We start from the raw sequence: 21,203 nt of genomic DNA, 5'->3' as shown, positions 1-21,203 counted from the left end.
ATCTTTTCTGTCATATTTCCTGTCCAGGCTGGGTTCATTACTTCATTCCAGTCTTCTTTATTTCTTGTCACCATTTAGTACCAATTTTCTCTCTATTACATGTAAATACTTTGAATTCAGAGACTGTAACAAGAAGCACAAATGTGTTGGTTTTTTCATCAGGCAGGTCTGTCTCAGGAGTGGATCTCTACTGCTGGCACAATGTGAAATTTTAGATAAGGCTGTATGCATTGTGCAGTGAAAGCACTCAGTGCTTTGGGAATTAAGTTCTTTGAAGAAAAAATAAATTCATAGGTCCATTTCCTTCATTGTCCCCTTCCCTATTCCTAAGTGCTGAACCCTCAGTTTCATTTGTTGGAAGTCAGTAGAACTGTCCTTCTGTTTGCAGTTTCAGCAGTACAAACGTGTTCTCTGTCGTCAGAGGGGTTCTTATTAATGGGAGCCCCATAAAAACAGAGCTCCCTTCTCAGGATGAGTTTGACTCTGGGTGGGCTGTCTTGCTGCATATTTGTGCTCTCAGCTTTGTTTTGGTGGGAGGGAGTGCTCTTAAGACGAAGCACTGACACTAACAAAAGTCCTGTTCACAGTTCAGATTTAGCACTTAGTGAGCTTTCATTTGTCTTACCCTCATATGTTTGAGGCAACATTATGGTCTTTTTAATACAAAACAGATTGCACAAAGCCTCACGGAATTTCTCAGCTACAAAAAAATACATGACGGGGTCTAAGGCGCCGTTGAGGCTGGTGAGGCAGGAGGTGATGCGGTTGCTGAGGGCCAGGAGTCGCTGTGTTTCACAGGAGGCTTTGGTCCTGTTGTAATGCAGAATATAAATGTAGCGATTGACGTGATAAGGTACAAAGCAAATTAGAAAGATCATCACGACCATGATGATCATTTTGACAGCTTTGTCCTTCAGGTGTTTCTCCACTCTGTTCCCACTCCTCAGGCTCTGGATGATGAGTAAGTAGCAAGTCACAGTAGTAACGAAGGGGAAGGTGAATGCCACTGCTAAGGACACGAGGGCGTGGCGTGAGGCCTTTTCTCTGTAGAGCTGCAGGCAGACCGTTGTGTTTTTGGTGTGGACCGTCTGCACACTGAGCAGCAGCGGTGCCATGGCCACCCCCACGATGACCCACAGGAGGCCGCAGGCCGCGTGGGCGTAGCGCGCCCTGCGGAGCTGCAGGGACCTCACGGGGTGCACGATGGCCAGGAAGCGATCCACGCTGATGCACATCAGGAAGTAGATGCTGGCATACATGTTGAGGTAGAAAAGAAACCCGGTGAGTCTGCAGGGGATCTCACCGAACGGCCAGTGGTTACCAGAGAAATGGTACACCAGCCGCGTGGGAAGCACCAGCACGAAGGACAGGTCAGCCACAGCAAGGTGCATCAGGAAGACGTTGGCGGGTGTGCCTGACTTTTGGTCCCGGATGAAAAGCCAAAGAGCCAGGGAATTGCCAGCAAAAGCCAGGATGAAGTCCAGAAAGTAGAAAGTGGCAAAAATCATGTTCTCAAGGTGTGTCTCTTTGCCACATTGCTCTGATGTTTCCAAGGCAAAATTTGATTGATTTGAGCAATTGAAGAGCAGGCTTGAAGCTGCTGGCCCATTCATTTTTTCCCCACAGTTCTGAAGAAAAAAATGCCCTAAAAATGAAATAATTAAGACAGTATATTAAAAAAGAGCCTGGGTTTGTGGAAAACAAAAAAAACCCAAACCAACAAAAGATCCAAAACCCCCCACATGAAAGTCAGCAATGTCTCCTGTTTGCTAGTGTTTAGTATGGCAGGTCAGTCTGAATTTAAACCTTATATTAGAATTCTGAATACCCTCTGCTCAGCTGAGTTTACCAGAGCAGTAATTCCTGTAGCAGGAATCCCAGTGAAGAGCTGGCTAGCTGGTGATGAGCTTGTCTCCAGCCTGTGCTGAGGTCAGTTGTATAACCAGGTAGTGAGATGCTTGTGTGTCTGGTTAAGAGGAGTAGGAGTGAGTTCTGTATATCTAACTAGAAATATTTGCCATGTTTCAGTTTGAAAGCCTGATTCAGGACTGAAGAGCTCATGAGGAGCTCAGCTTTTCTGAGCACAAGTATCTGTTGTAAGGTGATCTAGCTTAAAATACCTGTCTTGTTCTTAAAAGAGATAAAAGACAGGTCAAATATTGCTGTTATTAAAAAAATCCACAGGGTTCCTGAAAACCTTTGAGCATTATTTTAGTCTAGTGTCCTGTGTTTAAGGCAAATGCACCTATTTCTAATATAGGAGGAAACTTTTCAGATGACTAGCAACATCTGTTCTGACACCAAATTGACTTGAGGAAGATTTTAAATAATTCCCATGCTGTCAGTCACCTGTCAAAGTGTCCTCCTTCCCTGCAGCTTTTATATTCCACCATAGCTCTCTCTTTTCCTCCCTCAAAAGCCTGAGCTCCACTGTAGCTTATCCAGGCCCTTTTCCAAGTAGAAGCTTAGTAAGACTGATCTTAGCTTTGCCAGTCTCTGTTTGCATATCCTGAGCAGCATCAACACAAAGTGTGATGGGATTTTCTGAGTGCCTGCACATGGCTTTTTATACATTGCTTGTCTGTGGGTATAGGTGGGAGGGAAATGCAGATGGTTTGAAATTCCAGCCTTGTCTCTGTTACTTGGATTCCTCAGAAGTGTTACAGTATGTGCAGCAGTACCTGCATTTTGCTCACCATTGCATTCTGTACTGACTGACCATATCTCCATAATATTCAATACATCTTTAAATACATCCATTATGCACTGCCTCCAGCTCCCCAACAGAACTCATTGTTCAGATGTCTAAAAATATTGGGATCATGGAGTGAAGTGGGACTAAGGACAAACAAATATATTGGGAATTGTTAGAAATATCCAAGGTGATTAATATCTTCAGTTTGGCAGCTGTTACTTTCATGTGAACAGAAAACTGGAATACCTGGAGATTAACATGCTGGATCACTTCTGTTTGGCTCACAGTTGAAGAGACAGTCAACAGCAGGGAGACTGGATAAAATTCAGAAATTGGAAGTTCTTCCTGTGACCACAGAGGGCCCTTCTTACTTCACACATTGCCTGGATACCCTTCTGGATTTGAGCATTTATAGCAAGTTGCTATCTTGCAATAAATGTAGCAAGCAACTTGCTACCTTGCTTACTTGCAATTGCATGTGCAAGGAAGACTGTACAGCCCTTTTGTCATTATCTATAAAAATACTTGTGAAATTGTGCTTTCACATACAAAAGGAAAGTGCCCTGCTGTGGGGATTTTTGTGTGAAGGTGACAAGTTTACAGAGGCCACAGTTTTTTGTTTATATTATTCATGTGTCCCTTACAAAGTAAAACCTGCAAGTATTCTTGAACCCGAGAGTTTAAAGTTTGTATGGGATAGTAACATTGACTCACATACTTGTCCTCCCTGGATGGAATTAGTTTAAATATGTATTTTTCTGTTGCATACCAAAAGAGAAATGCATGAGACCATGCATTTTTACTGGCTATTAATTTATGATGGTGCTTATCACCTCATGTTCTAGCTTTAAGCCTTTTTTTTGTGTCAGACCCTTCATTTAATTATGCTTTTCAGCTGCAAAAAGTGTAAATCAGGTGATCTTTATGTAGACACCTGTCAGGGATAGGGTGGTCTTATGGCTAAACCTTGCTCTATTCATGGCTGTGACACCTGAGCAAGCAGTAAATGCTGGCTGGGAGCAGCTGAAAAAGCAGAAACCGGGGTTGTCTGAAGGAACAGACTGCAATGGCTCTTATTGATGGTGTTATTGATAATGCTTTAAATCAGCTATCAGTTTCCAAAAGGAGTAAGCAGACTTTTCCCTGTTTACAAGCTAATTATTAGGGGTTTAACCACATGATACACTGAACCAGTTCTATTTGAGTTGACTTCCTAAGGCAGATCTTGGAAATTCAGGTTCAGCTGCGTGTCAGTGCCAGTCTTAGAACAGGCAAGACTCCAAAGCTGAGAGTTTTATCCTCACTGATGACAGCCTTGAGTCTGCTGTGGATTTCTATACAGACGTGCTTTTGGTGCAGAATGCTGTGTGTTGGAGTAGAAAGGAGAATGTCAGAGCTGTCTGGAAGCCCAGGATGTCAGTGTCAGGAATAGAGAGGCTCAGAACTAATGATAAAATTGAAATAGATTCAGTCTTTGCAAATGATGGCCTTCACAGGAGAGCTGCTGTTACATAATTTATTTTTTAGAGTAAAGTGAAGGGAGATGTTTTTCATTGTCTGGTAAGAAGTTACAGAAGAGGGAAGTGCTCTTCTTTTTAATTTTGCTTATGTTTTAAATTAAAAGGAAAATTTAATTACAGCTTTCATGTGTTGGGTTTTTTATCTTATTCTAGTTATTGGGTGAAAATAGTGGTGTAGCACTTCAGTAGATTCAGAAAAAAGCTGTCATGTCACTAGAATTAATTGTTGGGCTTACTTTTAGACTTTACATGTTTTCAACAAAATTCTACAGCTTTAGAAAAGTAATAATTCTCTGACAGTGTGTTCTCTCTAATGTGTTGAAAGCCCGCTACAGTTATTTGCAATTCCACTCCTGTTGTCCTTGGGTTTATCCTATAAATTTTAAATAAATGTGTTTAGGTTTTTTATGCTTACAGACAAAGCACTGGAATTCCTGTAGTCTGTATAAATGCTAAGAGCAAACTAGAAACCTTCACAGATGACCTAGAATGTGTAGTCTGTGTTAAGCAGTATGGTACAAGAGGCTTTCATTCCACAGACAGAAAACTCCTTTAGGAGTCTGGCTCATTATCCAATAGTTTCTGCTTGGACTACACTCCTGTTGTTGTGTGAATATTTAGTGATTTATGTATTGCTAAACAGAGCACTGTTGTGGTATGAGCCATTATCCCAGGGCTGGCGGGGGTGTCACTGCTCATTTGGAATACATGCCGTGCACACTGACCATATTTCATGCCCTGTTTCTCTTCTGCTCAGAAACATGCAAGAGAACAATCCACAAGGTTGTCAGTATGGACACAAGGCAATGCCTCTTTCAGCAGATGCTCTGTCTGTCATTAATGGAAGAGCTAGCAGGAGAAATCTTTAGCTCATTGTACACAGTTACCTGGCTAGTTTGGAGCTTTTGTTTGCCCAGTGCAGATAAACTGACCTCTATGTTAGGGTTTGTGGTAGGTGTCAGCAATTCTTGTTCTTGCTCTCAGCTGGAGCAGTTTCTGGTATGATTATACTGGTTTGTGCATTTTTATGATTATGAGTTTAGTGTCTTGTCAAATTCAGTGTCTCTTATTTTTCACTCAAAGTACTCTTCATAAGAAATAGTTTCTGACTGAAGTTATTCTCCTGTAAATCACTCTCTGCTGAATCCATATTTCAGCACAAATACTTGGTTTTTGTGGGCATCAAAGCAGTCAGAGAGCACTAGACATACCACACAACTGGCACAAATGGATATATATTAGGTACAAAAGTTTGAAAACCTTTTTTGTTTTGAAGGAGTGACGTAAAGAAAGCTGAGAAAATTATTCTTTGAAGCTTAGAAAATGCTGCCTATTCTTAGATTCAGACATTTCCATTCTATTCATCCACCTCAGTATGTGTTCTGCTCCTCATTGGCACCCGCTAAAACTAATGCCATTAGGAAAGCTCCTAAAAAAATACTCCTTAAGCCCCTACTAACAAAAGTTGGTCTCTTACCTCTTTACAATGCAGTCCTATGGATGGAGTGTAGGATCCTTTTGGGAAATATCTCAACGAACTCCTGATGGCAGCAAAGTAGGTAGAAGCAGAGCAGAGCAAACAAGATGATTCCAGGAGAGTGCAGAGTTGCTGAGAGCAGAGAAGGGAGCCCCTCTATATAGTGTCCTCCTTGCTCTGATAGCACATTATCAGCTCAGCCACACAAGAGAGCAGGGGAGAGGACACCCCAGCACTGAGGAGCAGTCTTCATCCCAGCTGAGTTCTTGGCACTGGGGCTGCTGCTGGTACAGATATGAGTATCCTGCATGAATATTCCAGTCTATTCATGGTGCTTACAGGCTGCTGCTGAACCCCCAGCCCTAAACACAGAATCCTTGGAATCCCCTGATTATTTTAGGAGGGTGGAGAGTTGCATTGTTTGGGGGAAATCTAGTATTAACAGACACAACAGGACATTTCAGAATGGGATAATTCCATAATGGTGTGGAGGGGGAGAGGGTGAGGGAAAGGGGAGGCTGCTATGGAAACAGCTTAGCCTGTCCAACACTCCCCTCTGCTTCCAATAGAGAGGGTCTGTGGGAGGGCAGAGGGTTGGTGAGTGGGGAGGGGGTTGATAATGGTTCATCAGTGCAAATGGCTGAAGGCCTCTCATTCAGCTGAAGGAGAGGGGTCTCTTTCAGGACTTTTGCTTCGGGGTCCCCATGTCCAGCCCTGTATAATTACTCTGCATTTGACAGTGCTGAGTAAAATTGATGCCTTTATGCTGAGATGAGCACAGCTGCATGTTTCCTTATAATGGGGTGCTGTCTGCTTTCTCTGGACTCCGTCTGGGCGGACAGTACTTCCAGCCCTGGACAGAGACACTTGCTGACAGAAGGGCTCAGATTTGGAGAGAATAATGATGATACTTAGCACTTAGACAGGCACCTGCCAGCTGAGAGTCATAAATGTTTGAGGCCTCACAACAACATGTGTTGTATTCTTATCCCCATTTCACAGACCTCCAGGTAAGTAATTTATCAGGGCAGAATTTTGGAAGGGGCCCTGTGAAGAACTCACTAATTAGTCCATAAATATGCCCTTTCCATTTGAACTTTTTTTTTTGCCTGATGTGTTTTGAGAACGACGTGTAAAATCTCAGTGAGTGTTTGACATAGTGATGCAGTGAAAGCAATTAAGGAGACTTGTTGGTTTTGGGACAAAGCAACCCACAGAAGTCATTCTCTGTCATTTTTCTTTAATTACAAATTCTTCCCAGCCCACAGTGTTGCAGCTAGAGGGATAGGGAATAGGCAAGTGAACTGAACAGCTTCTCCTCAGAGCTCCTAAATATTGGGATTAAACCAGTGGCTTCCATCAGCCTTCACAAGTGTTTTGATGCCTTTGCCTGAGCTTTTCTACCAGAAATTTGGGTTATCTGCCTGTTTAGAAGTGTACTTGTAATGTGTTCAAGAACATGTGCTAGAAGAGCAGCTGCTTTTACTACATAAAATTGCATAGTTCTTGATTTTATTTAACTTAGGAGTAAAAGGAAATTGCAGGCAGGAAGAGATCTCTTGTTTGTCTTAGATATTGAAGACTAAGGAATCCAGCCATGGTAAAAGGCATTGAAGCAATGCACTTTGGTCTGATCCATTGTGTTCTCTCTCCTTGGCTCTCTCCCAGTGCTGTAATGCCTCTGTTACGGGTGGGTCCATTCCTTACAGACAGAGGGTGTTGCCACCTTTCCTTGCTGAGCTATAAGAGGAGATCTAAAGGGTTGGAAAGGCTCCCTGGAAGAATGAGTGGGTGATACCCCTGATGGTATATAAACCAGTGAATGCTGGAAATCAGTGTTCTAAGGAAATACAACTGTGGGACTGCTCTATACTCATATTCTTCTCTGTGCCGCTGGTGGGTAACACTGGATACCAAACTGAATTACATTTAGTCTGACCTCAGAAGACAGTTCTGTTACATAAGTACTTCTTACTGTATGTAGTATATGTTGTTTGAAGAGAAAGAGTTTTTTAATGTTTCCTTTTCTTTGTTCACCCAGGCACCTGTGCAGGCCATGCCACAACCGTGAAAAAGCTAAGGGACTGGGCAAGTACATCTGTCAGAAGTGCCACTTGATAATTGATGAGCAGCCTCTGATGTTTAGGAATGATTCCTACCATCCAGATCACTTCAACTGCACCCACTGTGGGTATGTTGTCATACTATAAACTCTGACAAAAAAGGAGAGAGACAGCCAGTTGAATCAGCAGTGCAGTTCTTCCCAAGGTCTAAACTCTGCTGCCTTCACATTGTTGAGCAAATAGAAATTGTGTGAGGAAAAACTGAAATAAGTTTGGAAAAACTACAGGAATTTTAGTTCTATTTTGCCACTTAGTATTCTCTTATTCTAACATTGGATAATTCTAGTTTATAATGAAAGTGAAAATAATTCCTTGGCATGAATTTGTCTGAAAGGCTGTGTGCAGATGACCATAGCAGAGTTTTCCAAAGATAGGAATTACCAGGCTGTCCGAAATAGTTTCAGTTTGAATTCCTGGGTAGTAAAAAAGCCAGATGGCTAGATGAGCTGTGTCAGTCTTGTGGCACTGTCCATTGCCATGCTGATACCTGTCTGACCTGAATCATGTGCCATGAAGGCATTTTAACTGGGCACAGTACTGCCCGGGATGGGTAACAGTGCAAGGGAGCACTGCTGGGATGGTTCTGGACCTGAGCTCTCCCGTGCAGAGATACCTGGAGGTTTAGCATGACACTGTGAGTGTCCATGTAAGTGCACCTCGTATGTCTGTGAGAGTATCCAGCTGCACACATGATGTTCCACATGTGCTCTTGTCTGGCAAACTGAGAAAGCAGTTTTTTATAAAGGTGAGTTGGCAGTAACTGTGTTTCACTAGCTCAGCTTACCGACTGCACTTGCAGTGTGACTTTGCCTAAGTTGACTTCCGAGTTTCCCCTTCCCAGACGTCCTCCCGGGCACTGAGGCGTTCCCGGTGTCCTCCGTTCCCTGTGTGTGTTGGCAGGAAGGAGCTGAGTGCCGAGGCGCGGGAGCTGAAGGGGGAGCTGTACTGCCTGCCCTGCCACGACAAGATGGGCATCCCCATCTGCGGCGCCTGCCGCCGCCCCATCGAGGGCCGCGTGGTCAACGCGCTGGGCAAGCAGTGGCACGTCGAGGTGAGTCTGGAATCCCCTCAGGACCTGCTTTGGGAGGGGACCAGGGCTGTTGGCAAGCTGTGGACGTGCAAGGGGTCTGTGATACAGGAATTAAGACAAAACCCAGTTGCTTGTGTTTCCAATTGTCTTCACCTTCTGTGAGTGAATGAGTTACAGCAGGGCCATCAGGGTTCCTAAGAAAGCTGTGTTCATGTCTGTAATAACCTTAAGTTTAAAATTTTTCAAGATCCTTGCAGAATAGGGTTCACTGAAAAGCATTTACTTACTAATAAATTTACGTATTTTGTATGATGTACTTAGATATATCCTCTCCAATTCAAGTTACCAGGCACATAACAGTGTTGGAATTCTTACTGAAAGCTGAGCAGTTCAGGCTTTTTAAGGCTTTTCAGCTCATTGCTTCTATAACTTTCAGCTGAGTCATCACAACTTGCCCTGAAGATTTTTAGTGATCTTTGTTTCAGTCATTTATGCCTTATAGGGCTTGACCTGAGAGAGATTCTGCTGCTCACTTAAGGTGTATTCATACCAACTGTGTTTATGTTCCTGCTTCTCTTCCCTGAAACAAGCAATATAATAGTCCACAAGTCTCTCAGGATAGACACAAGATCATTGCCCTTCCAGCAGGTCTTCCACCTGTCTTTAATACAACTTCTCATTACTATAAATAGACTAAATAGCTCCTCTTTTTTTTTGCTTCCAATAAGACCTTTCCTCTCTGTGCTTCATTAAAGTATGAAGAAGTAACAGCTTTAAAGGGAAAGAGGCAGATTTAGATTAGATATTGGGAAGGAATTCTTCCTTGTGAGGAGGGTGGTGAGGCCCTGGCACAGGCTGTCCAGAGAAGCTGTGGCTGCCCCATCCCTGGAAGTGTCCAAAGTTGGAGTGAGAGGAGCCTTAAGCTCCCTTCCAACCCAAACTGTTCTGAGATCAAGTGTCTTGTATTGAGCTACGATTTATTGCCATGTTTTTCCTGGTGACAGGAAACTTGTTTTGCCTGCCATGGAAATTTGTTTTTTTTCTTTCACAGCATTTTGTTTGTGCCAAATGTGAGAAGCCATTCTTGGGGCACCGACACTATGAAAAAAAAGGGCTGGCCTATTGTGAGACTCATTATAATCAGGTAAATTCAGCCATCTCTGCTGTAGGTACTTTCTGTGTCTGGCAAATGCTTTTTCATGTTTTATATATGCAAAGCTATGCAGATTTTGCATAATCTGAATTTGTAGAGGCAATGAAATATTAAGAAAGTAGTCAGATTTCACAGAAAAATAATAGTTTTTCTTGGCAGAAAAGTGATGCTGAAAACAGAATAGAAATGTCTTGGGGACACGGATGTTAATTTGCGGTATTGACAGAAAACCACTGACCCTGGGTTGAGATGAAAATCCCTGTAATTTTACTTCTAATGTATTTGTGTGGAGTTCTTTGATAATTACATGTTTCTGTGGGCCTGAGGCAACTGTTTTGTTGTCTAAAACATAGAAAAATGGATCAGTTAAAATAAAAAAGCCAATCATACCCTGTTTTTTCGGTGTGATTCGACTGAACAACTCTTTGGTTTGGTATTTTCTTCTGTCAGATAACTGACTCTCATAAGAGGTATGTGTTGCTGTTCTGATAGTGGCTGTATTTTAGCAGTAGTTCTATTTTGGTGTTTGTAGTTGAGCATCAGGAGATGTTTGTCTACACTAAGCATAATATTCTACCCATCCTTCTTCTCCAATTGCCACATATACAGGACTTTAAGATCCCATAACAGTACTAGAGTGTGAGGCATCAACAAAAAAGGTTTTGTAGTATTTACTGGTATGAGATCCAAAGGAACATAGACTATTTGGCAAGTGTATGAGAAGTTATTCAGAAGATTTAAATTGGTATATTTGGGGGCCACTGCTGTATCTGGGAATTCTTTGATTATTAGTATTTAATGTTCACACCAGCTGTGTGATTTGGGGACCATGAGTAGCCAGCAGCATGAGTTCCTATTCTTATTTCTTTTTCTGTGCAGCTCTTTGGAGATGTCTGCTACAACTGCAGCCACGTGATAGAGGGAGATGGTAAGATTTGTTCTCTCTTTTTGGGTTGCTGTCCTTGGTTCATTTGTTAGTGCAGCTGTTGCAATCCCACAGTTGCAAGACAACAGTGTTTGTTTTCACATCTGGCCTCATTTGAATTTGGGTATAAATCTGAATTCAAATAATCCATCAGTTTCCTCTTACTTGGTGCCTTTGCTTTTGCAGTGGTGTCAGCTCTTAACAAGGCCTGGTGTGTGAATTGCTTCTCCTGCTCCACCTGCAACGTCAAGCTCACACTGAAGTAAGTCAGTGTTTATATTTTAGACCATGTGGGACATTTGCCCCTAAGGCAGAGTGTCAGCCTGGAGGAGCCACGAGCCACTGCCTTCCTGAAGGCAAATAAACCTTTGGAGCAGGGGCTTATAATTCCACTGAATTATACATGTCAGCACTGAAAGGGAGCTGGCACTCAGCATCCTCACTGCTTTATTTTCCTTCATTAACCTGTTCTGTAAGGAGGTTGGGTAAGAGGAGGACTCATTCAGCAGTGCAAATGGAAGGCTTTAAACTTTGAGGAACTGCTTGCCCTGAGCAACCTGCAGCCTCCATGTCTCCTTAACTGTGGTTGCTCCCCTCAGTGACAATATTTGCTATTGCATAGATTATTTTGAAATAAAATACCCTGCTGTTTACCTCAAATATCTAGAAGAGGGACGGAAAAAAAGGCAGTCCTACATTTTTCCTTTCTCAGGTTCAAACCCTTATCCTGCTCTGCTGGGTTGGCTCTACTGGCCATATGAAGGAGCTCTAATTCATCCCAGAGGGGACCTCTCAAGTGACACTTGCATTCTACAGTAACAAAATTATTATTCTAGACTGTTACATGCAAATGTATAGTAAAATCTTGCTCCTTATTTACCTGGGGATACTAAAGACCTCAGTTCACTGTTAATACCCAGTCTCTGTACTTGCATCACCAAGATGAGGAAATGAGTTGTTTTATAAATGAACTAGAATGCTTGCAACAACAACACTGATGTGGATGCGTGGAGATTTGAATTAGTGAAGCATATAGTTTGCCAATACCATTTTAATAACTGTTCTTTGTGTTGAAGGAATAAATTTGTGGAGTTTGACATGAAGCCTGTGTGCAAGAAGTGCTATGAGAAATTCCCTCTAGAGCTGAAGAAACGTCTGAAGAAGTTGTCAGAGCTGGCATCCAAGAAGATCCATCCTAAAGCTTTAGATTTAAACTCTGCTTAAACAGGTCTGTCAGTCTCCTGACTGCACTCTTAACATAAGCTGCTGCTCACTGCAGCAGTTGATTACAGAAGCAATTGCTAAAAAGTGGAACCAAAGATGAGCAGTACCTTCCCCTGCTTCTGGTGATGTCTCTTGCATCTAGACTGTCTCTTTTCTCAAGCAATTGTCTGTTAGCAATGGCAGGAAGAGGCATATGATTTCTGCTTGAGCAGCACGCAGGCTGGTTATTAATTTGCTACTAACATTGCATTTCACCTTTGTGGAGTTATACACATTCTTTTAGTCCTCAATTGTACTACTCTTTCCACTCCTCTAGTCTAAGTAATTTGGAAAGAGTGGTTAAATGTAGGGCTGGAAGAAATGTCAGATTTGCTCTTTTTCAATCAGAGTATCAGAATTTTTCTTCTTACTCTGGGTGAAGCAATTTTTAGGTTTTTTATAGGCAAGTAGTCTGAAAATTATCATTGTTTACTGCGTGTAAGAAGTTCTGGTTTTTCTCCAGATTCCTACAGAGAATATATGGGTGCCCCATGCCATATCCCAGTCCTTCTGGTTTGTAGGTTAACTGGACCAGCCCTGGAACCCATAGCTATGGTATCTGCACTGCCCACGTAGGCTCAGTGTTAAGGCAGCTTAAGAAGTTGCCTTTGCTTCTGTGCTCAGTACTAAGGAGATTTCAGCTGTCAAGGCCATGTGAGCCTCTTCAGAATAGTTGGGCTCTGCTTAAGGAGAAGGTGGCTATGGGAAATGAAACATTTTATTAGAACTGACACTAATTTTCTCTGTTCTCTATTACTACATGGCTGGTAGAGCTTCTACTGCTCAACATGAAACATGTCTTGTCCCTTGGCATAGCTGATATTTATTGAGGCAGTGTGGCTGGAGCATTGGTTACTCTTCTGGTTAAGGAAATTGAATAAATAATATGGTGCCAATTTAAGCATTTCAGTTTTCCCATTCTCACTTTCTTTGCCAGCCAAGGATATGCTTGTTGGTCACACTCCAGAAAGCCCAGTTACATGAAGGAGTTTCTAATGTTTACAGTTTTTAGCAAACGGTGGTGTTATGCAGAAAACCCCCATTTTTCTTAAATTTTTTACCCAAATAAGAGTCCCATTCATCTTTTTGAGACTAGAGTGTACTTAAGGAGAGGATGCCAGACATGATGGTAACATCTCAAGCATGTAGTCCTCCTCTGTAATTTTGCCTGTCACCAGTGAGGTTTCACTGGTTCTACTGTCTCTGCTACCACAACCAAGGTGCTGAGAAATTTACTGTTTCTGTGTAATCTCAATACTTCTTTAGAGGTGAGCCATCAGCAGTGCTGTTCCTGATGTGTGATCCCAGTGAGCTTCTGAGTCCCCCAGAGGTGACCCCTGTACTTCCCTGTGCTGAACCAAGCTGAGCAGCCTGAAAATCCCTTTCCATGAACAGTTGTGAGACTGTACCCGCCCTTTTGCAAGGCTGACAAGCCCTGGGGGACTGCTGTCCTTTGCATGATTTAAACCTTCCAAAAAGTGGCTGGTTTAGTTGGTCAAATGAACGCAGCAGTTGGGTCTGGACAACACCCTGCAGCTACAGGAGAATTAGGTAGCAAGAAGTGAAAGCTGCCCCACTTCCTGTATGTGTGAGCAGCAATTATATTTGGGCAGTATATACCTTAGAATTGTGTTTTACCATGCTTGCTGGATGAATACTCATGGCACTGCACCAGTGGTACCAAAGCAGTGGTGGGAAATCCTGGACTGATCAGAATCCCACATGTGAGACCATCTCTTAGACCTTCACTGCCTTTGCTAACTCTGTTTCCCTCAGCTGCTTTGCTTTTTCTTGCTGTACGTTACCATAATCTTTTAACTGGGTTATAGAGCAACCACTCTAACAGTGATGAGGGGATAGGCCCAATTTTAGCAGTAAACTTTCATTTTCTCCTGACCAGTTTTCACTGTAGATTCCAGTAATAGTAGCTGCTTGTGTCACTGCTTTAGGAGAACATGTGGCTATTCATTGTTCTCTCACCAGCCTTAAAATGATCTTTTAGTTAAGGGCACAGAGAACAGCATGTCTTTTGGTGCAGTAGTGTGGCCCTGCAGAGACCCCCATTTACAGTCAGCCCTGCTGTTTGGCATTTTGTCACAGCATAAAACACTTGAAGTTCTGACCTGTGTGCAGCTCAGTGTTATGCAGATTCTTCTCAGCATAAACCATTCTGGTCTGTTCCTGTGATCTCAGTCGCAGCCATGGCTGATGCTGGGTCTGAGGAGCTGTGTATCCCCAGGCTCCTGAGGGGTGGAGGAACACACAGCCACACGTTCCTGGTAAATAAGGAAGGACTAGGTAACCAGCAGCCAACAGGTAATATTCTTTCAGCAGCTACTCACATCCAGCAATGGAAAATGCATGTATGTGAAGGTGAATGGCATTAGTTCTGTGCTGCCAGTAAAGATTTAGTGGTGCTTTCACTTTGTCTCATGTTAGAAATTTGGCAGACCTAGAAAGCTTCAAAGGAGAGTTGATAATTCTCTTTGATAAGCTGTTCAGTTCTCTGGGATTTGGAATATGTCCTTATCTTCAGGACATTTCACAAAATTAATTGGTGGAAAAAAATTGTAATCCCTGATTTCTCTCTATATATGGCTTAAAAATGTATTTTCCCCTACTTCTGTCAGATTACTTTTTAAAAAACAAGTAGAATATAGTGCAAACTCACAAATTCTCCTTTGTGCCTTGGTAGGCTGACAGGTTGGGTTTTGTTTTCTTTTTAATAAATATGGTCAAGGTGTCTGTAAGAAATAAGCTGCATGTTTTTTTCCATTGCTGTAAATAGACCTGCTGGCCAAATTCTTCCTAAGCATTACATCACTGGAGAGTAGAGATTTTTATGAAGGTTGAACTTGGCTCAGAAATCTACACTTAATAAAAGATGTTATCTCATACTATACATTTATAGTTTACAGTCATATTTATACCTAATTAAAATCACTAACACTCACTGAAGACACTTGAAAATGGTTTTGCTTTTAGAAAGCGTGGTTGAAGCTTGTTTGTATTCAAAGAGTATGCTATAATCACCTGCAGTCTTTGTTTATGGCACTAATCCATTCTCTAGGGTTTGCATCTTGCTGTTCTTGCAGCAGCCTGTGCAATGCTGGCAAACACTGCTCAGCCTTTTGTACAGAGAACTCCTGATGTGGCATGGTTGGTATTGGATGATATGACTGACACTCTTTCAGAAGTGATTGGATGGGGAAGGAATAGATTGCAGGCAAGCATGTAATAAATGTGGTTATACTGGCCTGTAAAGCACTGTTAAGTGCTGAGGGTATTAGACTGAGAAAAGAATTAGCAGCTTGGTTTCAGGCCTTGATGGGTTCTGCACTGTGTAGAGCTCTCAGTTTGTTTGAGCTGTCTAACCAAAACACGATTGTAGATTGAAATGCTGTAATACTGCCTTTGTATGTACCTGTATTAAAGTTAACTGTAATACATTTTAAATCTTTACACAAAAAAAATTTAAAAATTTGTTTGGTGTACAGTTAATACAAATTTTTGGTGCTTAGCCAGAGACTATCACCCACTCCAAGGAACTCTGGGATTGCTGGAACCTGAGGCACTGTTGTGGTGAATTCATGTTTTGGACCTGTGCTGTTTTTTGCTGTGTTTTTGATGAGGATGTGCAGGAAGGGGTATCATCCTTTTAGTGGCTGTGTTGTACAAACTGTGTTGTGTATGTAATGAGCAGATGGGATGCTATGACCATTACAGGATATAGTGGATATTGCTAGATTTAGGTTACATGGATCTGGAGCAAACATTCCCTTTTCTTGGTTAGAAAAAGATGCTGTGGTTGATTTTCTGCAGTCTTTATTTAAAAACCAGAAACAATACAGTTTGGCTGCAAAATTTCTTTTTGTACAGGTGAAGTGTTGAACATTTCTCACTTGCAGCTAATTAGTTAGATTAGACAGGGGTGACAAAACCACTCAGGGTAAGTAGACTCCAGCATTTCCATTGCCAGCAATGGACATCACAGCAGGAGCAGCTAACTGCTTGCAAGAACATCAGCTCTTCTAACAGGTGTGGCACTTGTTTAGATGCACAGAGTGGGGCTCTTCCCTGCCACCCATATACAGAACTCCCACCAGCGTTTGAATTTCACACACACACGTCAGAGGGAAAGGAGAACCATCGTGCATCCATTGGCAAAGGTGAGAGATCAGGCAGAGCTGCTTTTCCAGCACTGCCAGATCGTGTCTCAAGGAACTTGGTGTAAATGCTTTAAGACATGTTCTTGTTTCACTGGGAGTGAGGGAGGAGAACATGTTCTGAGGGGAAGCAGCTAAGCTTACTCCCACCATAGTCTAGATCTGCTTTACACACTTAGAGCACAATCTGGTTCCTGTGGCACCAAAGCTATGTTTCTACAAAGCTCTTAGAGATGAACAAGTGCTGAATCAAATTTTACCACTCAAACTGTCTGCTGAACAGGAAGCAGAAAAGATATGGGCAAATTACAGCTATTATTGTCTGATGAAGGAATGTCTGCATAACTCCAAACAGAACATTTTTGTAGAGCAGAAAAGTCTCTTCAACAGACCTCTGTTAGACTGAGTTCTTCAGTTCTGATTTGCACTGAATAGCTCATCTATATCTTGAAATAGGAGCAACAAGTGATAGACCCAAACTTCAGACTCATTTCAGAGCTACTAGAAACTGTGCTGTAGAAAGCAGTTGTTAGTTTCCAAGAGCATTATAAGATGTGGAAGAAAAAAGACTATTTAATTTAAGCAAGGCCATGGTAAGTTCAGGGGACAGCCTGCAAGTTTAGCAGCAGGCAGGAAGGACAATAACATTCTGACTGTACTTGGCTGTAAGTCTACTGTAATGTGCAGCAGGTAACCTAGAGACCAGAGGATGAAAGCCAGCATCTTACCTTTCAAAGTGTCCAGTTATCTACTAAAGGGCATCTCTCCACTCTTAGAATCGCCAGTAGGAGGGAAAAAATTACATTACCTTTGTTTCCAAAGACTCTTGGAGTTTGTACATTTGGTAAGAGATATACAATAAGGGGCATTTTTTTTCCAGAAGGAAGACAGCACTTAATGTGTGTGTCCTTGAATGGAGGAGATTCAGGCTATTAGAAGGGGTCTTCACAGGGTTTCCCCACTCCCATAAAACATTAAAGTCCATCTAAACTTTCTCTAAATCCAATATCTAAATGGAATTCTCATACTAGATCTAAAAAAAAAGTGTTACGGATATTTGAAAGCACACGCTCATTTGAGCTTCTCTTGTAGTACTATTTCAGCAACTCAGTTCATTCAGTGTGTGATCAGAAGATGGATCATCAAGAATAATAGTTTTTAAATGGCATTTCTTCTGGGGTATGAAATTACAGGTAGTTTGGCACAAGTACAGGTCGTGGACTCTATTTGCACTCTCAGGCTGGGAGGTTCTTTTGCTTGTTTACAGCATTCATGAGCAGGCGTACGTAGGATGTTAACAGGTCATCCATTTTGTAACCCTGTCAGGAAAGAAAAAAGTCTTAAATTTCTCAGGGAGCTCCAGAAGCAAAAATAACTCATTTCCTCCCTCATTTATCATCTTCTTGGGTTCCTCCTTACATGAACTTCTTTTCTTTCAATATCTGTCACCGTTTTAGTTATAATTTATCCATTCCTCCCTCTGCTTTTCATAGATTTCCAAAACTTTACAGAGCATAGCTCTGCTGTCTCCTTGGTATTAACTCTGTAGCTTGACTTGTATTTAAGATTCTTGTATTTAAGAATCCAAGTTTTTCTGTCAGAGTAGTTAGCCTTTAAATGTTTTTGTTATCTTCACAAACCTATTTTTAAATATTAATACAGTGATGCTTCTCTGAGGGTGTGAATAGGCTGAAAACAATTGTTAAGAAGGTGGTACCACTCCCTGGAAAATATGAAGTCTTACAAAGCTGGCATTACTACATAACTGGAGGCAGACATGCAAGACAAAAAGCTTCTTATATAGCTTTGCAGTCTTGTCAGATGGATAGAATTTTGATGTATGGGAGGAATTTGGGAAATCACTGGCTGTCCTTGTGTTCTGTGTCATGCATCTTTGCATCAGATAGCATTATATATGAACTGAACCAGTTCTAAACGGCAATTTTATTGACACAGCAGTGAATGCTTTTTGTATCTGCACTGGTATTTATCTGTTTTCGCACCATCTTTTGTAGCAATTCTGGCTGGAAAGGAAAAAATAGGATTTTGTTGTGTCTAAGCTGGCAAAACTCTTCTTACCAGAGATGTCTCACATAAGAGCCGGTTTCCTCGTACCAGGTTCCCTATTGTCATGTGGAAATATGTGCTCCCACTGCTCCAGTTGGAGATTTTATTGAAGGGGTAGACTACTAAAATATCCTGTAAGGGGAAACAAACTGATCTGTAGAATATTTCTCATATGAAAACAGGCTGTTACATCAGAAAACCTGTAGAACCAAAGAATTGTTGTTCTTTCCCACTTCATTTATAAAAATAGTGGATTAAGGTAATTCTTGCATCCAGATCAGTGGTATATGGTATTTTCACTTCAAACAGATCATTCTTAATCACAATAATGAGACTTCCTTTCATTACATATTTATATTTGCCTTGGTCATTAGATTTACAATTATCTGAAGCTAGCTTATAATTCATTTCATTATTGAAAGCAAATAGTGATACTCCTTTTCCTGAGAACTTGATAAGACCAGACTGTTGGGGTTAGCTAAACATGGCCATTCAGCCTGATCTTTAGACAGCTGGGGCTTCCTGCAAAGCATTTTTCTGCAGCAGGTTCCTGGTGCCCTGATCCATCTCCCTGATCTTACCCCCTTGCCAGGTCTATCATGATTCCCATATCTTTTTTCAGAGATGCTCTAGCTTATTCCTTTCCAGTGTAGAAACTGCAAAGAAGTGATTGGAAGCAATAACGTTTTCTTCAGTTTCACACAGAAAATGATTAGAGAGCCTCCATCCTCTCCTGCCATTCCTGGGCAAGGTGCTGTCACTGTCCCTAAATTAGCAGTGTCCATTCAATCCTTCCTCAGATGGACTTGTGGGAAGCAGCTGTTACCTTTGTCTTCTGATGTATCAGGGAGACTCCTTGCTTGTTGATTGCAATCAGTACAATCTCTGGGAAGTTGGGCTCCGAGGCTTGCTGTAAATGAGTAACACACCAAGATAAGCAGAAAATTGAGAAATTATCTGTATCAGGGGCCTAGGGACCTGTAACAGTGTCCAGTGCTGCTTGTTCTCTGTCCCAAACAAACACTGAAACATTCTGGCCATATACTGATGACTTGAGCAAATGCTACATGACAGCAGAATCAGCTCCAGTATTTACTGTGCTGTCTGATAACAGGCTTAATGATTGATGGCAAACCGTTTAAGAACCTAGTGAGGAGAAATTAAAGGAAACACGCGGGAAATTGTTCTTGGGTGGTATCCACTCCAGAATGAGAGGATTAGTACAGTTCTGTTCTGAGGGAAGAGTCACCAAAGAGATAAGATTTGGCAGCATTTTCTTGTGGAGAGCAATGACAGGACAATTTAGCCCCCTACAGCTACTACACAATTGTAGTAGAGGTATTACAAAAAGAGGAACAACACTGCCAGTAAACAACAAGCATAGTTCAGAAAGGATAAAGAATCCATCTCCCAGCTTGAGAAGAACTAGGTTTTCCTCAAGAGATTACAGGAATTCAGCTTTATAATGTATTTTTACTTTCAGATACGGAATTACAGTCAAGTCTGTAGCCCTTGGTACTGATCTACTACCAAATCCACTCTCACAAGCCTTCCAACCTACCTTCACCTCAAAAAAGGCTGATCCAAATGTTGGCCACCGGTGTATCATCTTCAAGAACGCAATCTTGGCCTCATCCACAGTTTTTCCTTCGTGTTTACTGTATGCTGCAATAATGCTCTGTTCAGGAAAAGAGGATGCAAAGCCACTTGAGTTGGAGACAGGCAGGTTTCCAGTGCCTACCTTAGCACTAAAGGTAGAATCAGCTCACCATGATCAGGCTTTTTGCCCCAGCAGCAGAAAACTGAAAATGAAAAGAGGTGCTACACCAGGGGGGAGGGTGAAGCCAAAACCCTCCAGTGATCCCTTTTGCTCTGCTGGGTGAAGGAAGCCCAGCACCCAAGGAAATGGACTTCAAGGCAGGGGGCAAAGTGAGATAAAACTCTGCCAGTGTTCAACACCCTCAGAAATGTTTTACATCTTTGGCTGAAATATGGAGGGTGAATTTTCCCTTTGTCTTTGAAAGAATGTCCTGTATTTTCCTCAGCAGACTAAGTAGTAAGTACCTGCTGAAACTTCCTTGCCCTTTTTGTGGATAAAAGAGCCTTTTGCTGTAAGTAGCATGGACACAGTGCAAGGAGATTGATTTGCTGCCAAGAAATGCTTCTGAGACACTTTAATTTTCTATTTCTGTCCAATATCCTCAACTTCTGAGTCCTTTCACTGACTCTCCTATCTTTAATTCTTTTTCTGAGCACTGGAAATAGATTAGCATCTCCAAGAAAGATGCACACTTTAGATGAGCCATCCAGGCCTGCAGATATCTTTCAGAATTTTGGTAGAGTGTGTAAAAACTGGATTGTAAGAGGCAAATCCTCTTGCTATCCTGCTGGCAAATCCAGCAACATCCACCACCATTGCTCCACAAAGAGGAGTACTTTCAAGACCATCAGATCAGAAATGTAGTGTGGCTCAGTGTGTTGTCTCTCTAAAGCTCTGTGCATGTAATATGACCAAGGAAAGCTGATGTTCTCACCTTCTTCCACTCGTCTGGGGACACTGCTCGGAGCAGATTGTCTGGCACCAGCTCCTTCAGGATTTTGGGGATGGCTGCGAGCTGTGTGCGGTCGTTGTTGAAGTGTGCTTTATAAATCAGCCCTGCCAGCTGCACAGCTTCATCCTTGGAACACTTGTGGTAGCCTCTGAGGTACTTTGGCAGCTCCTGGAAGAGACCAGCACTGAACCCAGGCAGAATGGGATAGAGCAGACATTGACTTATTCGTTCT

At 42.1% G+C, this 21,203-nt stretch overlaps 3 protein-coding genes across 3 annotated transcripts in view; 1 reads left to right on the top strand and 2 right to left on the bottom strand.

The window, feature by feature from the left end:
- The window catches only part of LIMS2 (LIM zinc finger domain containing 2), a 31,865-nt gene extending 16,196 nt beyond the window's left edge, over positions 1-15,669 (top strand). Inside the window, exons 5-10 of the mRNA XM_063407797.1 lie at positions 7,734-7,883; positions 8,716-8,866; positions 9,897-9,989; positions 10,878-10,926; positions 11,110-11,185; positions 12,000-15,669. Coding sequence (XP_063263867.1) covers positions 7,734-7,883; positions 8,716-8,866; positions 9,897-9,989; positions 10,878-10,926; positions 11,110-11,185; positions 12,000-12,147 — 667 coding nt within the window. The 3' untranslated portion in view covers positions 12,148-15,669. The remainder of the gene's footprint in view (positions 1-7,733; positions 7,884-8,715; positions 8,867-9,896; positions 9,990-10,877; positions 10,927-11,109; positions 11,186-11,999) is intronic.
- GPR17 (G protein-coupled receptor 17) lies at positions 90-1,727 on the bottom strand. Its single transcript, XM_063408746.1, has one exon. It carries the CDS (start codon positions 1,611-1,613, stop codon positions 582-584), a length of 1,032 nt encoding a protein of 343 aa, XP_063264816.1. The 5' UTR covers positions 1,614-1,727; the 3' UTR covers positions 90-581.
- The window catches only part of MYO7B (myosin VIIB), a 48,091-nt gene continuing 41,782 nt past the window's right edge, over positions 14,895-21,203 (bottom strand). Inside the window, exons 43-47 of the mRNA XM_063407795.1 lie at positions 20,954-21,139; positions 19,981-20,097; positions 19,246-19,329; positions 18,432-18,551; positions 14,895-17,671 (exon numbers count right to left, since the gene is read on the bottom strand). Coding sequence (XP_063263865.1) covers positions 17,588-17,671; positions 18,432-18,551; positions 19,246-19,329; positions 19,981-20,097; positions 20,954-21,139 — 591 coding nt within the window. The 3' untranslated portion in view covers positions 14,895-17,587. The remainder of the gene's footprint in view (positions 17,672-18,431; positions 18,552-19,245; positions 19,330-19,980; positions 20,098-20,953; positions 21,140-21,203) is intronic.

The sequence above is a fragment of the Prinia subflava genome, chromosome 11, assembly GCF_021018805.1.
Source record: "Prinia subflava isolate CZ2003 ecotype Zambia chromosome 11, Cam_Psub_1.2, whole genome shotgun sequence".
NCBI lineage: Eukaryota > Metazoa > Chordata > Aves > Passeriformes > Cisticolidae > Prinia > Prinia subflava.
The sequence above is the reverse complement of the archived record's forward strand: the minus strand, read 5'-3'. Positions and strand labels throughout refer to the sequence as shown.

Excerpts from the sequence above, each read along its gene's own strand:
- GPR17 (XM_063408746.1), bottom strand. The coding sequence starts at position 1,613 with ATGAATGGGCCAGCAGCTTCAAGCCTGCTCTTCAATTGCTCAAATCAA.